This window comes from Sardina pilchardus, chromosome 16 (assembly GCF_963854185.1).
Source record: "Sardina pilchardus chromosome 16, fSarPil1.1, whole genome shotgun sequence".
In the NCBI taxonomy this organism is placed as follows: domain Eukaryota; kingdom Metazoa; phylum Chordata; class Actinopteri; order Clupeiformes; family Clupeidae; genus Sardina; species Sardina pilchardus.
In genome coordinates, this window is record NC_085009.1 from 27,208,951 (window position 1) to 27,227,468 (window position 18,518).

General features: G+C 42.9%; 1 protein-coding gene across 2 annotated transcripts in view; it reads left to right on the forward strand.

Moving 5' to 3' along the window:
• The first annotated feature begins 1,676 nt into the window (after positions 1 to 1,676).
• LOC134059781 (NACHT, LRR and PYD domains-containing protein 12-like) overlaps positions 1,677 to 18,518 on the forward strand; it is a 37,124-nt gene continuing 20,282 nt past the window's right edge. For both annotated transcript variants that reach the window (XR_009935071.1, XM_062516285.1), the window contains exons 1-11: positions 1,677 to 1,751; positions 1,874 to 2,069; positions 2,198 to 3,995; positions 4,137 to 4,310; positions 5,072 to 5,245; positions 9,616 to 9,789; positions 12,415 to 12,588; positions 15,032 to 15,205; positions 15,522 to 15,695; positions 16,084 to 16,257; positions 17,928 to 18,101. Coding sequence is in view for 1 of the 2 variants with exons in the window: in XM_062516285.1 (XP_062372269.1) it covers positions 1,680 to 1,751; positions 1,874 to 2,069; positions 2,198 to 3,995; positions 4,137 to 4,310; positions 5,072 to 5,245; positions 9,616 to 9,789; positions 12,415 to 12,588; positions 15,032 to 15,205; positions 15,522 to 15,695; positions 16,084 to 16,257; positions 17,928 to 18,101 (3,458 nt within the window). In the remaining variant the exon portion in view is untranslated. The remainder of the gene's footprint in view (positions 1,752 to 1,873; positions 2,070 to 2,197; positions 3,996 to 4,136; positions 4,311 to 5,071; positions 5,246 to 9,615; positions 9,790 to 12,414; positions 12,589 to 15,031; positions 15,206 to 15,521; positions 15,696 to 16,083; positions 16,258 to 17,927; positions 18,102 to 18,518) is intronic.

Here is an 18,518-nt window from a genome sequence, read left to right on the forward strand (position 1 = left end):
CCGGTCAAGGGGTCACTTAATAAACTTCAAACATGATGATGTCACAGATGAATCAAGGCAAGTCTTTAAAACAGACTCAGAATTAGCACTTTGTGACAGGATTGTTGAAATGTTTGCATCTTACAGTATGAAATTAAATAGTAAATTCAGAGGATTATAAGGACAAATCAGCTCTTACAGATCAGACTGACAGTGTTGCTTTCTGTGTTGACAATGATGGCACTCTAGTTAATGACCTATTATGAAGTATGACTGATGTCATTGTGTGTGTGCGTGCGTGTGCGTGTGTGTTGAAATTAACGTTCAAATGTATTCAGATTATTATACATAATGGTGATTCAATGTGCTTTACATTTTATGCATATGACACTACAGTGGGGAGCACATGCATTTGATACCATACTAAAGTTGCCTAAAAAGAGGAATATAAAATCATCATTTGTCAATTGATCGTAATGCCTTAATTAAACAAATGAGTAAAAATCAAACCGCTAAGGACACCAATTTTCTTTGTGATTGAAGAATATATTGTAAATAAATAAATGTTCTTCCCTTAAATGCTAGGGGGCATAAGTATTTGACCCCTATGTTAAATTCCCATAGGAGCAGGAGGATTGTTTATGTTATTTTTAAAGGCCAGCTATTTCATGGATCTAGGATATTATGCATCCTGATAAAGTCCCCTTGGGCTTTGGAATTAAAATAGCCCCATATCATCACATACCCTTCACCATAGCTATAGATTGGCATGGTGTTTTTTCCAGTTGGCCTATCAGCCTGTTTAATTTGCATTGAGCTCAGTGAGCATCAAACAGGCTAATAGGCCAACTGGAAGAAAAAAAAAATGGTGTCTTTAGCGGTTTGATTTTTACTCATTTTTCAAATTAAGGCATTAAGACCAATTGTCAAATGATGATTTTTTATTCCTCTTTTTAGGCAACTTTAGCATGGTATCTACATGTGCTCCCTACTGTAGATCAGTCAATATATACAACATACTGTATACAGTATAACATTTTAATTGGTTAGCACGCAGGGGAGGGGCAGGTCCGACAGAGAAAAGAAAAAATAGGAAGGGACAACAATAAGTTAAAGATGCGCATAGCGGCGTGAGGATGTGCAATTAACCAGGACTTCAACGAATATAAAGAATTCAGAGGCAAGACAAGAAAAAGAAAATCTTTGTGTAGTGATCAATGTTGACTTTGTGGTGGTGGTCCACCAATAACTGCATGTGTGGCAAACACTTATGTCCACTTTCAGGCGAGCACATCAAACATTATTCTGACAAACTTGCTTGGTCCACCAATAACTGCATGTGTGGCAAACACTTATGTCCACTTTCAGGCGAGCACATCAAACATTATTCTGACAAACTTGCTTAGACCATCTCTGAAAGCAATATACAGTATGTTTCGGCCTTAAATATAAGGTTGGTGATTGATATTTAAAATCAACAGGCAAATAAATTGATACCTCCTTTCAGTTCCCGGTGGGTTTTTAGCACTAACAACATGTGTTTCTGATGAGTGCTATAGTGGTGTCTGCAGGTGCCCACCAAAGATTCTAGAGCGGAGCCAGGGCTGTGTTGGAAAACACAAAACAATTTTCAAAATAAACTTAAATAAATGTAACAAAATGTAAACACTATTATTTACTTTTAAATACTCAGAGGCCAAATGGAAGGATGGAAACCAGATGCTGTCTGTGACCAGTCAGTTACTCAGGGGCACCTCAAGCAGATATTCCAGGTTTGGATGCAGCCATGTTATGCAGCACACTGTTTGCACACATTTGATAATGATCATCACAGAATGACCATGATGGATTTTTGACAGTAAATGCAAAGTGTAACCAGGTATTTGTTTACCAGTTACTTGAGAAGAAGATCATCATCTTTGTGAAGAATGAGCTTGGGAGATTCCAGAAGATCGTGAGTCCAGATTACCAAGAAAACTTTGAGGGTAAAGAGCAGGATGAGAGTGATGCCAGAGAAGGGGCTCTCAAGATGGCACTGCACTTCCTGAGGAACATGAAGCAGAAACATATTGCTGACAAATTGGAAGAAAGTAAGAAGTGTTTTGATATTTACAAATGTTGTCATCAATAAGCTACAATAAAACAGAAACTAGTTTCTTATTTATTGTGGCTATCTAAACATAATTGTATTGTATTATGTTTTATTTTTGTGAATTAGATGAACAGGATGTAGTTTGTCAAATTGAGTTGAAAGGAAATCTCAAGAACAAGTACCAGAGTGTGTTTGAAGGAATACCCAAGCAAGGGAGCTCTGCTCTGCTGGAAAAAATCTACACAGAGGTCTATATCACAGAGGGAGGAAGTGGAAAAGTAAATGAGGAGCATGAAGTCAGGCAGATTGAGTCCATATCCAAGAGACCAGTTGGACAAGAGACATCAATTAAATGCAGAGACATCTTTAAGCCCTTACCTGACCAAGACAAACCAATTAGAAGTGTCATTACAAAGGGAGTAGCTGGGATTGGCAAAACCGTGTCCGTTCAGAAGTACATCCTGGACTGGGCTGAAGGAAAAGAAAACCGGGATGTCCACTTCATATTTCCACTTCCTTTTAGGGAGCTCAACCCCATGAAAGACAAACAGATTTCTTTTATGGAACTCCTCCACAATTTCTTTTCAGAAATGAAGCAGTTAACTTTTCCCAGCCAGGAGAAGTACAAAGTGTTGTTCATCTTTGATGGTCTGGATGAATGTCGACTCCAACTAGACTTCCGGAAAAATGAAGTCTTGACTGAAGTGACAAAGGCCACTTCATTGGATGTTCTCCTGACAAATCTCATCCAGGGTAATCTGCTTCCCTCTGCCCTACTTTGGATCACTTCTCGACCAGCAGCAGCTGATCAAATCCCGCCTCAGAACATTGACCGGGTTACAGAAGTACAAGGATTCAGCGACCCTCAGAAGGAGGAGTACTTCAGAAACAGAATCAGTGATCGAAATCTTGCCACCAAAGTCTTCTCTCACATCAGATCATCAAAAAGCCTCCACATTATCTGCCACATACCAGTGTTTTGCTGGATTGCTGCTACTGTGCTTGAACGTCTTCTTCAGACTGAAGGATGTAAGGAAGTTCCAAAGACTTTGACGGAGATGTACACGTGTTTCCTTGTTTTTCAAACCAAGCAAAGAAGTCTGAAGTTTGAAGGAGTTCATGCCACAGATCCACAGTGGAACCGGGCTAGTCTCCTTGCTCTTGGAAAGTTGGCCTACGAACAGCTTGAAAAGGGCAATCTGATCTTTTATGAAGACGACCTGAGAGAGAGTCATATTGATGTCACAGAGGCAGCAGTACACTGTGGCATTTGCACCCAGATCTTTCGAGAAGAGCCAAGCCTTCATCAGGAAAAGTTGTACTGTTTTGTTCATCTGAGCATCCAAGAGTATCTTGCAGCTTTTTATGTCATGCTGGTGTTTATAACTGAAGGAATAGACCTCATGACCTCAGAGCAAGACCCCAGAGATCTTCCTCTGGATCTGAAACAACGACCAGAGCACAAATCCATGAGCACCTTACATAAGAATGCTGTGGACAAGGCCTTGAAACATGAAGACGGACGCTTTGATCTTTTCCTCCGTTTCCTGCTTGGCCTCTCACTGGAATCCAACCAGAGACGCCTATATGGCCTACTGGAGAAAATACAGGATGAACGCAAAGAGGAAATAGCTAGTTACATCAAGACAAAAATCAGGGAGATTCCATCATCAGAAAGAGTTATAAACCTCTTCCACTGTCTGAATGAAGTCAATGATCACTCCTTAGTGGAGGAGGTCCAGAGCTTCCTGAGTGCTGGGACACTTTCTGAAGCCAAACTCTCATCCACACAGTGGTCCGCTCTCGTGTTTGTGCTTCTGACATCAGAAGAAAAGCTGGATGTGTTTGACTTGAAGAAGTACCTTAGGTCTGATGAATGTCTCCTAAGGCTGCAGCCAGTAGTGGAGGAATCCCAAAAAGCTCTGTGAGTAGAAATACAATATGTTTTGGCTTGAAATAGCAGCAACAGTACTTAAGTTGATATTAAGAAGAAGCATAACGTGTCATTTACTTATATCAGTCTTTCCCAGAGATTCTAGTAACTGATCAAATATTTTCCCTCAAGGCTCAACAGTTGTAGGCTCACAGAGAGGAGTTGTGCAGATCTTGCATCTGTTCTCACCAAAGCATCTTCAAAGCTGAAACATCTGGACCTCAGTGACAACAGTATTGGAAATACTGGGGTTCAAAAACTGTGTACTGGACTGAGTAACCCAAATTGTGCACTGGAGACACTCAGGTAAGATATTTCGGTTACACTGTAATTGAAGGCATCGGTGTTTGTCATGACAAGTTAGGATTAGGGTTCATGTGTCATGATAGTGTCATATCCAGTGTGTGGGCAGGGTGTAGGGGGATATGGGGGATGTGGGGAGTTCTTATCACCATAGCAGCAGTGAAATGGCAGTCTGGTGGGAACAGCCAGTGGGATTGTGCCCTTCTGCTCCACAGGAGCATTTGTCTTCCCAAAGCTCACCTGAGGACACCTGCATTACAGTTTGACAGGTGTTGCGCCCCAGTCAAACTCCCCACCTGCATTACAGGTTGGCAGGTGTAGCGCCCCAGTTAAAATCCCCACATGCTTTGTGCCCAAGCTGACACAAACACACAAACACATTTTTTCATTCTCCCTCACCCTTTCACTCACTCATCTCACTGATGCACTCATGCATGCACGCACACAGACACACACACATACACATCATCATCATCATCGGCGATCACTCGGTGTCGAGTATGATAGTCCTCCTGCTCCTGGGGGGTCCTTTTTGTGGATCTTCAGATGGCTCAAGAGGCCAATTCTGGAGCCACAAACTTTGATGCAGTGTGGGCATGGGTATGAGTAGGGTGTGGAAGGGCCTGTTTGGTGGTGACTTTCTGTCCTTTTGAAATTCAGCATAACAGTACTTAAGTTGATATTAAGAAGAAGCATAACGTGTCACTTACTTATATAAGTCTTTCCCAGAGATTCTAGTAACTGATCAAATATTTTCCCTCAAGGCTCAACAGTTGTAGGCTCACAGAGAGGAGCTGTGCAGATCTTGCATCTGTTCTCACCAAAGCATCTTCAAAGCAGAAACATCTGGACCTCAGTGACAACAGTATTGGAAATACTGGGGTTCAAAAACTGTGTACTGGACTGAGTAACCCAAATTGTGCACTGGAGATACTCAGGTAAGATATTTCGGTTACACTGTAATTGAAGGCATCTGTGTTTGTCATGACAAGTTAGGTTTAGGGTTCATGTGTCATGATAGTGTCGTGTCCAGTGTGTGGGCAGGGTGTAGGGGGATGTGGGGGATGTGGGGAGTTCTTATCACCATAGCAGCAGTGAAATGGCAGTCTGGTGGGAACAGCCAGTGGGATTGTGCCCTTCTGCTCCACAGGAGCATCTGTCTTCCCAAAGCTCACCTGAGGACACCTGCATTACAGTTTGACAGGTGTAGCGCCCCAGTCAAACTCCCCACCTGCATTACAGGTTGACAGGTGTAGCGCCCCAGTCAAACTCCCCACCTGCATTACAGTTTTACAGGTGTAGCGCCCCAGTCAAACTCCCCACCTGCATTACAGGTTGACAGGCGTCGCGCCCCAGTCAAACCCCACCTGCATTACAGTTTGGCAGGTGTAGCGCCCCAGTCAAACTCCCCACCTGCATTACAGTTTTACAGGTGTAGCGCCCCAGTCAAACTCCCCACCTGCATTACAGGTTGACAGGCGTAGCGCCCCAGTCAAACCCCACCTGCATTACAGTTTGACAGGTGTAACCCCACAGTCAAACTCCCCACCTGCATTACAGGTTGACAGGTGTAGCACCCCAGTCAAACTCCCCACCTGCTTTGTGCCCAAGCTGACACAAACACACAAACACATTTTTTCATTCTCCCTTACCCTTTATCAATATCTCTCTTTCACTCACTCACCTCACTGATGCACACATGCATGCACGCACAGACACACACACATACACACACACACACACGCATGCCCACGCACACACACACACACACACACACACACACACCCATTACACATCATATGTACTCAACATTATCAAGTTGTAAATTCTTAACCTCAGAACGAAGGATAGCGTTGAATTGGGGAGGTGTGTGGGCAAAGTGTAGTATGTAGCCCATGGAACCTGTGTTTATTATCCACATGGTCATGCATGCATGTCAAGCTTCGAGGGGTAAAGCCCAGCCCTGCCTGCGGTGAAGGGGTGCTTGGGTAAATAACGGTTTAATGTTTGGCAAAGAGTGTGGCGCACCGCTTGGCGTGATGCCTGACACATGAGAGGAGTGGACACAAGATGGCGTCCGCAGGCCGTATTCGGCTCGTGAAGAGAATGTGTCCCCCTCCTGTGAGGAGAGAGGGCTCATTGATGTCATTTGTGTGGTGCTAGCCACTAATATTGTGCGGTGAACCGACCGAACAGACCGAACTGTGCCCTGAACTAAGTGTAGCACTGAGGGGGCTGGAGTACTGTACATGCTGTATGCTTGAGGCGTTTACCAGTGCATTGTTGCATTGTTGCAGCGGATACATTGGGCAGGGAGGGATGTTTGTGCTTTGCTACTTTCACAGGCTCCTTTACTGCAGCCGTAGTCAGAGTCAGAGTTCATGGTGCTTGCATTATAATACTGTGAGGAATTGGGACCGTGTAGAGCACAGGAGGGCACAGCATGTCCACCTCCAATCTTGGGGTCGGAAGTCGGAAGTGGGGGCGTGAGTCTGATGTGCATATGCGTGACGGATGTAGTCCGAACGGAAGGGCAGGGCAAAAGATAGATCTTCATCTGAGCTCTACCCACTGGATGTTGCTGATGTCAAGCCCTGACGTAGGCATGGTTGTTGCCATGGCTGCTGTGGCCTCTGCGGGCGCTGAGGTGCTGTCGGACTCCTTGCCTACACGGGAGGAGGTCACAGAGGCAGCCGAGTTGAGCCAACTCGAATTTTCTTCTCATCGCACCCACTGCAGCCCCTAACAGGCCGTGGCTTCCCTGCTGAAAAAAACAGCAAGAAACCAGCTTAGGCTGGTAGCTGGTTTTAGCTGGTCTTTGCTGGTCTTTGCCCAAAACACAGTTATTATTGCTGGTCTTTGCTGGTGTAGCTGGTTAGGCCACCAGCTAGACATGCTGGCGTGACCATCTGAGGAAGCTGGTCGTGCTGGTGTGACCAGCCTGTCGTTTGGGATACAACTGGTTTAAGATGGTCATGCTGGTGACCAGCCTGTCAAGCTTGACAAAGATGGTCAAGCTGGTTTTCTAGAATAACCTACATAAGCTGGCGTGGCCAGTAAAAACCAGCAATGTAGACCAGCAACACCAACTAAAATGACCAGCTTAAGGTGGTACGACAATCAAAACCAGCTGAATTACCATAAGCTGGGTAAACCAGCTGAAGGTGTGTTTTCGCGAGAGTTTTGCTGGTCTAGCTGGTTAACCATCAAAGGGTGGTCAAATAAGCTGGTTAACAAGCTGGTCAACCAGCAAACCACCTTTAGCTGGTCAGGCTGTTTTTTTCAGCAGGGTTATTTTAACTCCGTAACGGTATCATCTGTGACCTGAGAGAGTGTCTTGAGTAAGTCCACCTGGTAAACCTGCAGCAGGGGGACTGTGTTCAGCAGGCGGCCAGCCTGCCCCACACAAGCAAAGGCGCTTTTGCCTTGATGGTGGTGGTTTGGAGGGGCGTGAAGGCTTGTATTGCCACGGTGCCATGGTGCCAGTGAGCTGGCGAGGTAAGCCGCCACGGATGGTTCAATGGTTGGTATCTGGAGTAGGAGCGTTGTGAACTGCGTGCAACTCACTGGCAAGCGTGGGACGGAGATGGAGAGGCTACAGTAGGTGAAGCGGTCTTCTCCTCTGATGATGCTGGCTCCTATTGGAGCATGGAGGGAAACTAACCACTGTAGCCCCGAACAGGCCGTGGCTTATCATAAATCCATAATGGTATAGTTTGTGACCTGAGAGAGAGTTTTGAGTAAACCTGCAACAAGGGGACTGTGTTCAGCATGTGGCCAGCTTGGTCCACACAAGCGAAGGCTTTTTCGCCCAAGCTGGCGGTGGCTTGGAGGGGGATGAAGGCTTGTCTTGCCAAGGTGCTGATGTGCAGGCGAGGTAAGCAGCCACTGATGGTTCGATGGTCGGCATCTGGAGGAGGAACAGGGAAGTGAACTGCACACAACTCCCTGGCGAGTGGCGTAGGCTTGGGCGGGCGTGGGATGGAGAGGGAAAGGGTAGGTGAAGCCTCCTCCGACAATGCTGCCTCCTCTTCACGACTGGAAACTAGGTCTCCCGATTCAAAGGTGTGCTGCCCTCCATCTGGCAGCACACCGAGGGTGGCAGCACCCTCAAAGCTGATTGGGGGAAGTGAAAGGAGCACTTAATGCTGGTCAGCAAAGCAGGAGAGCCAAGGGGTTTCCATGACATACCGGTGCCTTTGAGCTGTGTGTGGGGAGGCGTCAACATCACCACCCAAGGCACAGAGGGTAGCCTGAAAGCAGAGCGTCGATGGTGGCTGTCTGCAGTGGGAATGTAGTCGTCACACCTGCACCTCCTCCATATTTTTTATTTATTTATTTTTTATTTGATAGGGACAGTGCTCATTAATCAACAGACAAGCCACTTGCTGTAAACAAGCCAGAGTTAGCTACAAGAGCTAATTTCCATCTGTTGTCCCTAGCCAGATCTTAAAGGCACCCTAAAATTCAAAAGGTATAAAATACAATAACAAGTTTAAATACATCAGCAATGAACATACCCTCAAACAGACAGATATTCCCTGCCTATAACCTTGCCCTCCCTTACCCTTAATTAATTACAGTAGCCTACATATGAACATACATATATGTATACATATGAATACAGTAGCCTATAAGTACAAAGAGAAAAGAAAGAAAAGAAAAAAAAAAAAAAAAACAAAACAATAATAAAACAATGTTTGTGGGCTTAAGCATTTGCTGTATGATGGCAATTGTAATTGTCCTTAAACCAAGTTTTAAGATGTGTTTTGAAAATGACAAAACTGCTACACTCCCTTAACTCAACAGGCAGACTATTCCAAAAAAGTGTGGCTCTGACAGAGAGTTATCTTGAATGGTCATCATCTACCTGTTAGGGTGAGATACCGTTAGTATACTCAGGGGTAATGCCTGCTGATCTCCAGAGCTCTAAGTGTCTATGAGAAAAAGGGGTTCACGCATTCAGCAGTAACTGAAAGGTGCAAGAGAACGAGTGGTGCTCTTGCGAGCATTCTAAATGCTGTAACACAAGGACACAGCCTTAAAAGGGCAGTGATTAGAAAAGGGTTCAGTAGGTAAGTGTGCCAAAGATAATACATCCCATCATGGTGATGTCTCGTGAACGACTGAAAGAGAACTACAGATGTGAAACCACCCTAAATCAAATCCTCTTTACTCAGTGTACTAAACTACAGTATTGCTGGGGAAACGCTGCCTAACAACATGCTGCCTGTAAAACCTTTAGAGGTACTTTGGGATACTATTGTGTGTTTTGTAGTACATTTACTAAATCATCCTTTCCTTCTAGACTCTCTGACTGCAGTATCACAAAGAAGGGCTATGCTAGCCTGGCTTCAGCCCTGAGGGTAAATCCCAATTGCCTCAGAGAGCTTGATCTCAGAGGAAATGATCCAGGGCGATCAGGAGTAAAACTGCTTTTAGACCTGAAGGACGATCCACAGTGTACGCTGAGAAATATCCAGTAAGTAGAGTACACTTCTGGGAAAACAGTGGATAGTGCAGTTGTGATATCAAATATTTTGATAACACTTTATTTTATGGAGCCATGAATTAACCATTAATACATAGTTATTATGTGTATTTATTAATGCCCTATAACATCTGTATAAAGTGTCATTATACATTTATTAGGTCTTTATTCAGAATTGTCTTATTTTTACTCAATAGGTGATTTATTCTGGTTAAATTGTTAATATGCAACTAGCTGGTCTTGATCTAAGCTTACTGATATATAGTAATATATAGAAATAGAAAATATAAACATTATAGCCGTCTAATTGATTGTCATAATAAATTACATTACTCTGTCATTATAAGTCACTTATTCAGACAGTATGTTAGGAGTCTATAAACGCTAAATACACCAGTAGCCTTACACCATCTCGTTCTTTATGAAGAATAAATTATCTATTGATTGATTACTGTAATACATGCCAAATAAATGTGGAATTATGCTTGCTGAGCATAAATACATACACATATTATCACTAGGTGTTACATTTCACACAAAAACATACAGTATTTAAACAAGCTTGTTGCAGTTGGATTTTTGTTGTGGTGGAAATGCCTTTTGTTCATGAGATTCAGTTGCTCTCTAATAGGGCTGGGGGTAACCGATTATTTTAAAACGATTAATCGGGCGATTATTTTATCGATTAGTCGACTAATCTAACGACTAATTGGACGATTAGTCTAACGATTATTTTTCTGTTGTTCGATTAATAAAAACCATAATGTATCCATAAAATAGTATATACAAAAATCACCAAGATAAAAATATTTGCTTTGTTCTGAACACACAATGGCCGGGTTTCCCAAAATCGTTAAGAAGCTCTTAAGTCCTAAAAACTTCTTAGGAGCGTTCTTAGAACATTCTTACAACGCTCCTAAGAAGTTCTTAGCACTTAAGAGCTTCTTAACAATTTTGGGAAACCCGGCCAATATCAATGCAGTTGCAACACTTAAACTCATTGCAGTGCTATGTAGGGTTAATTGCCAACTATGAGAAAATAAAAATGGGGATGCTTTTGCATGGTTGCATGAGAAATAGCCTACTTCTGAAACCAACAATTATATGGGTGCTATTGTTTTGGGATGTTTCCCTCATGCAAGCATTCTGGTAGGCAAATGGAGAACACATTGATATGCTTTCAAAATTACATTCCATTTCAATGCCTGAATGTAATGATCCAGGAAACATAATAGGCCTACAAGCGGAAATCACTAATCTGAAGATCTTTAAATGAAAGACTAAAGCTACAATATTTTGACCATATTATATTCAAATTTGACTAAACATTACTCAATGCTAAATAATGTAGACTATTGTACAGTCTCTGCTCTGTTTCTATGGAAGTTAAAATACCCTTCCAACAGGTTGAATCGGAGCCTTGGCAACAACGTTATTGTGTAGCCTAGTTTCCGTTTCTGTCGCTCAAACGCGCACACGCATGCATTCAATGAACACTCATACACCATTGAGCATATTATACGGAACGGTTGGCAACCCTATGGCATGATTAGCTTTTCTTGAGGGCTAACATTGAACATCTTTGGTAACGTTAGTGCAACTCATACGAGCCCTAAAACACTTGGATGTGATGTTCATTTAAGTGTTCTCAATGCTCATAAAACATGGATTCATTAATGACCACTGCGCACAGCCCTGACTTGGACATTGTTGGGCTCCGCCTAGTTGACACTAGCGAACCTACGTTGACATGTTGCGTTTTTTGATGGAAATATTAAGAGTGGCATTCCATTGTGCTTCGTGTCGTACACATCTGGTGGGCGTCCCCCTGTTACGCTTGACTCCTATAAATTACCACAACCGTTAACTCTGTGTGCAGTTTGTTCCCATTCGACCACCTCAGGCGAGCAGTTTTTCAGGGCTTTGTGCAAGGCTTTTTTGGTTTTAGGAAGTGCGTACTGTTCATTGTTTTTGTGACTCAAGTGTTTTTTGTTTTGTTTTTTTTTACTCCTGTCTTCTGGCGATATGTCGACGCCTAAATATGACGTCGACGATATTTTGAAGTCGGTTAGTCAACGTCATCGACTCCTCGCTACAGGCCTACTCTCTAATGAGCGGATATGAACTTACTGTACATTTGAAGAGCTACGGTCCTGCAGAGAAAACTGAACCTGTAATAATTAAAGCTGCAGCGCCAGGCCAGGCCGGTAAAATTATTATTTTTATTCCCATATGATGTGATATCTGTGTGTGTGTATGTGATATTTATGTCAGATGAGATAAAATGTTTGTTTTCCTCCTTATTTGTCAAGGTTTGGGGCAGCCGTGGCCTACTGGTTAGGGCTTCGGGCTTGTAACCTGAGGGTTGCCGGTTCGATCCCCTACCAGTCCATGGCTGAAGTGCCCTTGAGCAAGGCACCTAACCCCTCACTGCTCCCCGAGCGCCGCTGGTTGGGCAGGCAGCTCACTGCTCTGGGTTGTGTGATTCACCCCACTGTGTGTTCACTGTGTGCTGTGTGTTCACTAATTTAGTTAAATTGGGTTAAATGCAGAGAACTGAATTTCCCTCATGGGATCAAAAAAGTATATATTCTATTCTATTCTATTCTATTCTAGGTTCCTGAAAAGTAGTGCTGCTGAGGAAGCCTGTGCTGCTGTGGCTTCAGCTGTGGGTTCAAACCCCTTACTCATGACTGAGCTGGATCTGAGTGGACGCATACCAGGAGTCTTGGGAGTGACTCAGCTTTGTGCTTTACTGCAGGATCCACACTGCAGACTGCACACATTAAGGTTAGTGGATGTTGTTGCATTCACTTTACATGAAACAACAAGGAGGAGGAATGTACACCCAAGCAGAGGTGCTGGCCAGGAGATCATCAGAAGAACAACAGCAGCTGTACACTGGGACCTCCTTTAATATTAATTATTCAAGAACGATATTTCAGCAAACAGGAAAAGAACCTTGATAACAGCTGAGTGTCAACGTTAATGGATGTTGTTGAAGGATGGCATAAGACACCCCTCAGGATGAGAATTGCATTGCCCATTGTGTTAGGATAGGTTAGGGCCATTTTTGTTGGACTGTATTTTTGCCTTGGTGTGCTGTCAAGTTCTGGCAGACTTGTAGACACCTCAGAGTTTTGTTTGTTTGTTGTTTGTTTCATTATGGCAGACTTCTGTCAAGCTAATTATGTGGCTGAGGGCATCACCAGATGGAGACTTTTCAGACTGCCTAATGGTCAGCTACTCCAAGTGGTATGTTACTGTAAAGTAGAGGCATCAGAGTTTGTCAAGAAACCTCACATTGTTAAGGCCATTCTCTTGCATTTGGGAATACCGGATCGGATAGCTGAGCAGGAAAGATATGGTGCTACCATACTGAACCTCCATGAGCAGAGGATTGAGATCCATAAAAGGGAGGTGGCTTGGTTGCATCTTGAGCACTTGAGGTTAAAAGAATGTCACACACAGTTGATCTGTGCTGAGCCTGGTGGTGAGCCATCCTGTCAGCAACCTGGAAAAAGGTCTTTTGGAGAACTCCAGCGTAAATATGGCTGATGGGGAAAAGGTGTGTCTAATTATGTCCACCATGCAGCGAAGTGGCGGACAGTCACAGACAGTCACAGACAGTCTTTTCACCACAGACACTTTTCTATGCACACTTTATTTGTAGGCTACACACAATTCTACACACATATTTACACAGATATTATTATGACCACCATGCAGCGAAGCACACAGATAAGCACACATACACAAAAGCAATCACACACATGCACACACTAATTTACATATATAGAAGTTGCAGCAGGGGAAGGAGTAGGAGATGGAAACAAATTGACAAGGGAGATTCATTTTTGCGGAGACACAGTGCAGGACTCCACGGCGGTCATATTTTGTACCGCTTTGTGGTACATCTAGTTGATGATGCAGTTGTCTCATCTTGTGATGGGGATCCACCAGAGGTCAGTGTTACTCAATGAACAACACAACACAAACAATTACTAAACGTCTTATCAATCGCTAACCTATCTGAACCCCTAAATATCTCCCCCTCCCTGGACACCTCCCCCCAATCAAAACACATCAGAACTCATTTAGACACAGGAGGGAGAGGGAGACACACCACTCTCTCTCTTGCATGCGTGCACACACACACACACACACACACACACACACACACACACACACACATACACACACACACACACACACACACACACACACACACACACACACACACACACACACACACACACATACACACACACACACACACACACACACACACACACACACACACACACTGGTACAATGCATCAAATGGCAACATTTATTGCACATGCACATTGCACATGCTCCTTAACTCATTGAGTGCCAACAACGTAATATTGCGTTTTTAGCTCCCATGCGTACAGTGCCAACAACGCAATATTGCGTTTTTCACTTTTTTTTAAATTACGAAACTAGACACTCAAACTCACCTTATGTGTGATTTTTGGAAGTCTATCATGAAGACAACTGAAGTAGATGACGATTAAAAACTCATGAAATCCTACAATCCAGAAATGTACGTCTGTCTTAAGTGGCTTATATCTCCGTTTCTAGAGGAACAATGGGGATTTTGATGAAAACTAGCCACTGTTTAGCTTGAGATTTCTCAGGAATGGAGACACGTAGAGATAAACGGTTTTCACCCACTGAGAGCTCAGAGTCTTACCTTTCAAATGAGCCATAGTATATGTCCATAACTATAACATAGAATACGCTGTGGCTCTACAAAAATAGTCAAAAACGATCTAGCTTGCCGGCACTCTGGGACATAGCTTCCAAAAACAATGCGGCATTCAATGAGTTAATAGGTAAAACAAGTAGAAACAAATAAAATGGGTCAATGTTAAAACTACTCATCTCTCTACCTTGAGGTCTTTACCACACATATACACACACACACTTTTGTTGAACACAAATTATTGACATGTAGATTTTTGTCAAATTTTATTTTGGTTTTCCTTTTATATGTTTATACAGTTTTTGATTTGATTTGACTTGATACGGTATCTCTTTCTTATGTCTCTTATTATCTCTTTCTTACGCACACACACACACACACACTACACCACACTCAATACTCATTCACAGGGTTATTGATAATTATTAGGGATAATTATTAGAGTACTATTTGATTGTTATGGGAATGAAGACAAAGTATTTCTCCTACTTCTCTCTACAGCTTGCAGAACTGCAGTGTTGGAGAGGAAGGCTTCAGAACTCTTGCATCAGCGCTGAGATCAAACCCCTCACACATGAGAGCGCTGTGGCTGAATGGAAATAAAACAGGAGACTCTGGAGTGAAGCATCTTTCTTCTCTTCTGGAGGATCCCAACTGTAAACTGGGATATCTAAAGTGAGTATTCCAAGACCAAATACTGAATTACTTTGAGTGAATTTGACAGTGATTTTCTTTACTCTTTTTTTCTCACACAAAAACACGTTTTACTCATTCACATTAATCCATTAGCATTAAATATTTCTGATTCACTAACTTTTCTTCTCTCTCTCTCTCTCTCTCATTCACACACACACACACACACACTTTTTTTACCACACACACAGACACATCCCTGTGTACCCACAACCTTATTCAACTGATTATTGTGCATTTGACAGTAATATTTGACTGTCCAATTAAGATGAGGTATTTCTCCTACTTCTCTCTACAGCTTGAAGAACTGCAGTATTGGAGAGGAAGGCTTCAGAGCTCTTGCATCAGCACTGAGATCAAACCCCTCACACATGAGAGAGCTGCGGCTGAGTGGGAATAAAGCAGGAGACTCAGGAGTGAAGCATCTTTCTTCTGTTCTGGAGGATCCCAACTGTAAACTGGAGAAACTAGAGTGAGTATCACAAGTCACAAGACCAAATACTGAGTTGCTGTCAGTGAATTCGATAGTGAATTGTTTTTCTCTTTTTTTTCTCACACAAAAACACACGTTTTACTCATTCACATTAATCAATTAGCATTAAATACTTCTGATTCAATGCCTTTTCTTCTCTCTCTTTTTCTCTCTCTCCCATTCACACTCACACACACACACACACACACACACACACACACACACACACACACACACACACACACACACACACACAAACACTTGTTTACCACACAGACACATACCTGTGTGCCCACAACCATATCATATTCAACTGATTATTGTGCATTTTACAGTAATATTTGACTGTCCAGTTAAGATGAGGTATTTTTCCTACTTCTCTCTACAGCTTGCGGAACTGCAGTATTGGAGAGGAAGGCTTCATAGCTCTTGCATCAGCACTGAGATCAAACCCCTCACACATGAGAGAGCTGTGGCTGGAGGGGAATAAAGCAGGAGACTCAGGAGTGAAGCATCTTTCTTCTGTTCTGGAGGATCCCAACTGTAAACTGGAGAAACTAGAGTGAGTATCACAAGACCAGATACTGAATTGCTGTCAGTAATTTGTTGTATTCCTTAGTTTTCTCACACAAAAACACGCTTGTTGCTCATTCAAATGAAATTGATTAACATTACTTTAATCCTTTCTTATCTCTCTGCCTAATCTTGAGTGGGATTCACTAGACCACTCAAGCAAATTGGCTGCAGTGTTCACACCACACTTAGGTCCATTCAAGTCTGACCCGGATCATTGCCCACATTCACAGTGGTGCTAAAATTCCTTGCTGGAGCCCCCTTCCAGCCCCTAGACACAATTGAGCTCAAATTCTGTCCCTCAAAACTGCACTTTCACTGGCGATGACATAGGGCCAGTGTGGAGTGCTTGTTTGTTTACATCCTGACCCCTTCTACCAGCCTAAGGTGCTGACAGCCCTTTGGAGTAACTGCCTTTCAACCATCCAGCCAGAGGAGCTCTGACTACACAAACTCTTTTACGAGAGCACTGTGTGCCTACACTGAACAAAATGCACCCACTACACAAGACCAAGTAGTTGTTCATCTGCTATGGGGACCAGGCAGTGGGCATGCACTATCAAAGCAACGACTCTCCCACTGGCTAGTGGAGGTGATATCTAGTGTACAGCACCTCTCCCACTGGCTAGAGGAGGTGATATCTAGTGTACAGCACCTCTCCCACTGGCTAGAGGAGGTGATATCTAGTGTACAGCACCTCTCCCACTGGTTAGTGGAGGTGATATAGTGTACTGCACCTCTCCCACTGGCTAGTGGAGGTGATATCTAGTGTACAGCACCTCTCCCACTGGCTAGTGGAGGTGATATAGTGTACAGCACCTCTCCCACTGGTTAGTGGAGGTGATATAGTGTACAGCACCTCTCCCACTGGCTAGTGGAGGTGATTTTATTTCATTAGTATAGCTTGTCATACCTCTGTAATGGGGAGATGATGAAATATCATCCAAATTGATTATTTTTCTGTTTTGTGTGCAATATAGACACCTCTTAATTACCTTTTCAAAAACACTTTAAACACACCTGTAGAGAGACATACTGTAACCATTTGCCAAACATTTTGTTTATAAATGATGTAATGGGGCATCCAATGTGGGGGTTTGAAAAAAATCTGCAACGTTTCTTCTGATTTCACAAGATACAACACAGTCAATATCACAGTCAGTATCAACACATATGGCGTACAAATGTACTGTATAAGTGGAATCTTTAGGTAGCAATTATTATTCACAGAAAATGTGAAGTCTTAAGCATGAACACGTATTGAGATAATGACATCTGAACTTTGCAGCAGATATAGATAAACATGCAAATGTGGCCAAATCAGAAGGGGGGTACCGTGTTCAAACAATTTTTTTCTGTGGATGTATTAGGTACAGTATATCAAATTAATATTTTGGCTAAGTTTGTTTAAATGGTTACTCTTTTTAGATGGTAAAAGTTTGAAGCAAATCTGAGATAGTTAAGCAGAAAGTTTCTCTAAAATCCGTTAAATTGAAGTGAAATGACCCTACTATTCAGTCTGGTGTTAAATCTCTAATCACATCCCTGTGCACACTGTATTTGTACACAAACCTTAACAGAACATTTGAAATGTAACAGGGATATTTGATTGTCCAAAAGGAAATGAAGATGAAGTGTTTCTCCTACTTCTCTCCACAGCCTGCAGAGCAGCAGTATTGGAGAGGAAGGCTTCAGAGCTCTTGCATCAGCACTGAGATCAAACCCCTCACACATGAGAGTGCTGAGGCTGAGTTGGGATAAAGCAGGAGACTCAGGAGTGAAGCATCTTTCTTCTCTTCTGGAGGATCCCAACTGTGAACTTCGGGAACTACTGTGAGTATTAAGACCAGATACTGAACTGCTGTCAGTGATTTGTTTTACTCCTTTTCTCACACAAAAACACACCTTTTTGCTCATTCACATGAAATCAATTGACATCGCTTTAAACTTTTTTTAATTTTTTTTTAGCTCTGCCTATTCTGGAATGAGTTTCACCAGACCAAATACTGAGTTGCTGTCAGTAAATTTGACAGTGATTTTTTAACACTAGAAGCACCAAGCGCCGGTCATTTGACCGCTGACTCGTATTACTAGAAGCGCAGTGTGGGTTTGACCTAGATACCTAGAACTGCCGGGCTGCGGTCTTTTGACCGCAGCGATTACAAAAAAAAAATATATATATTTTCACTCGACCAGGACCCTACATTCACGCCTTTTCCTAAATACGCGTGTTTTGTCACCCAGAATTTT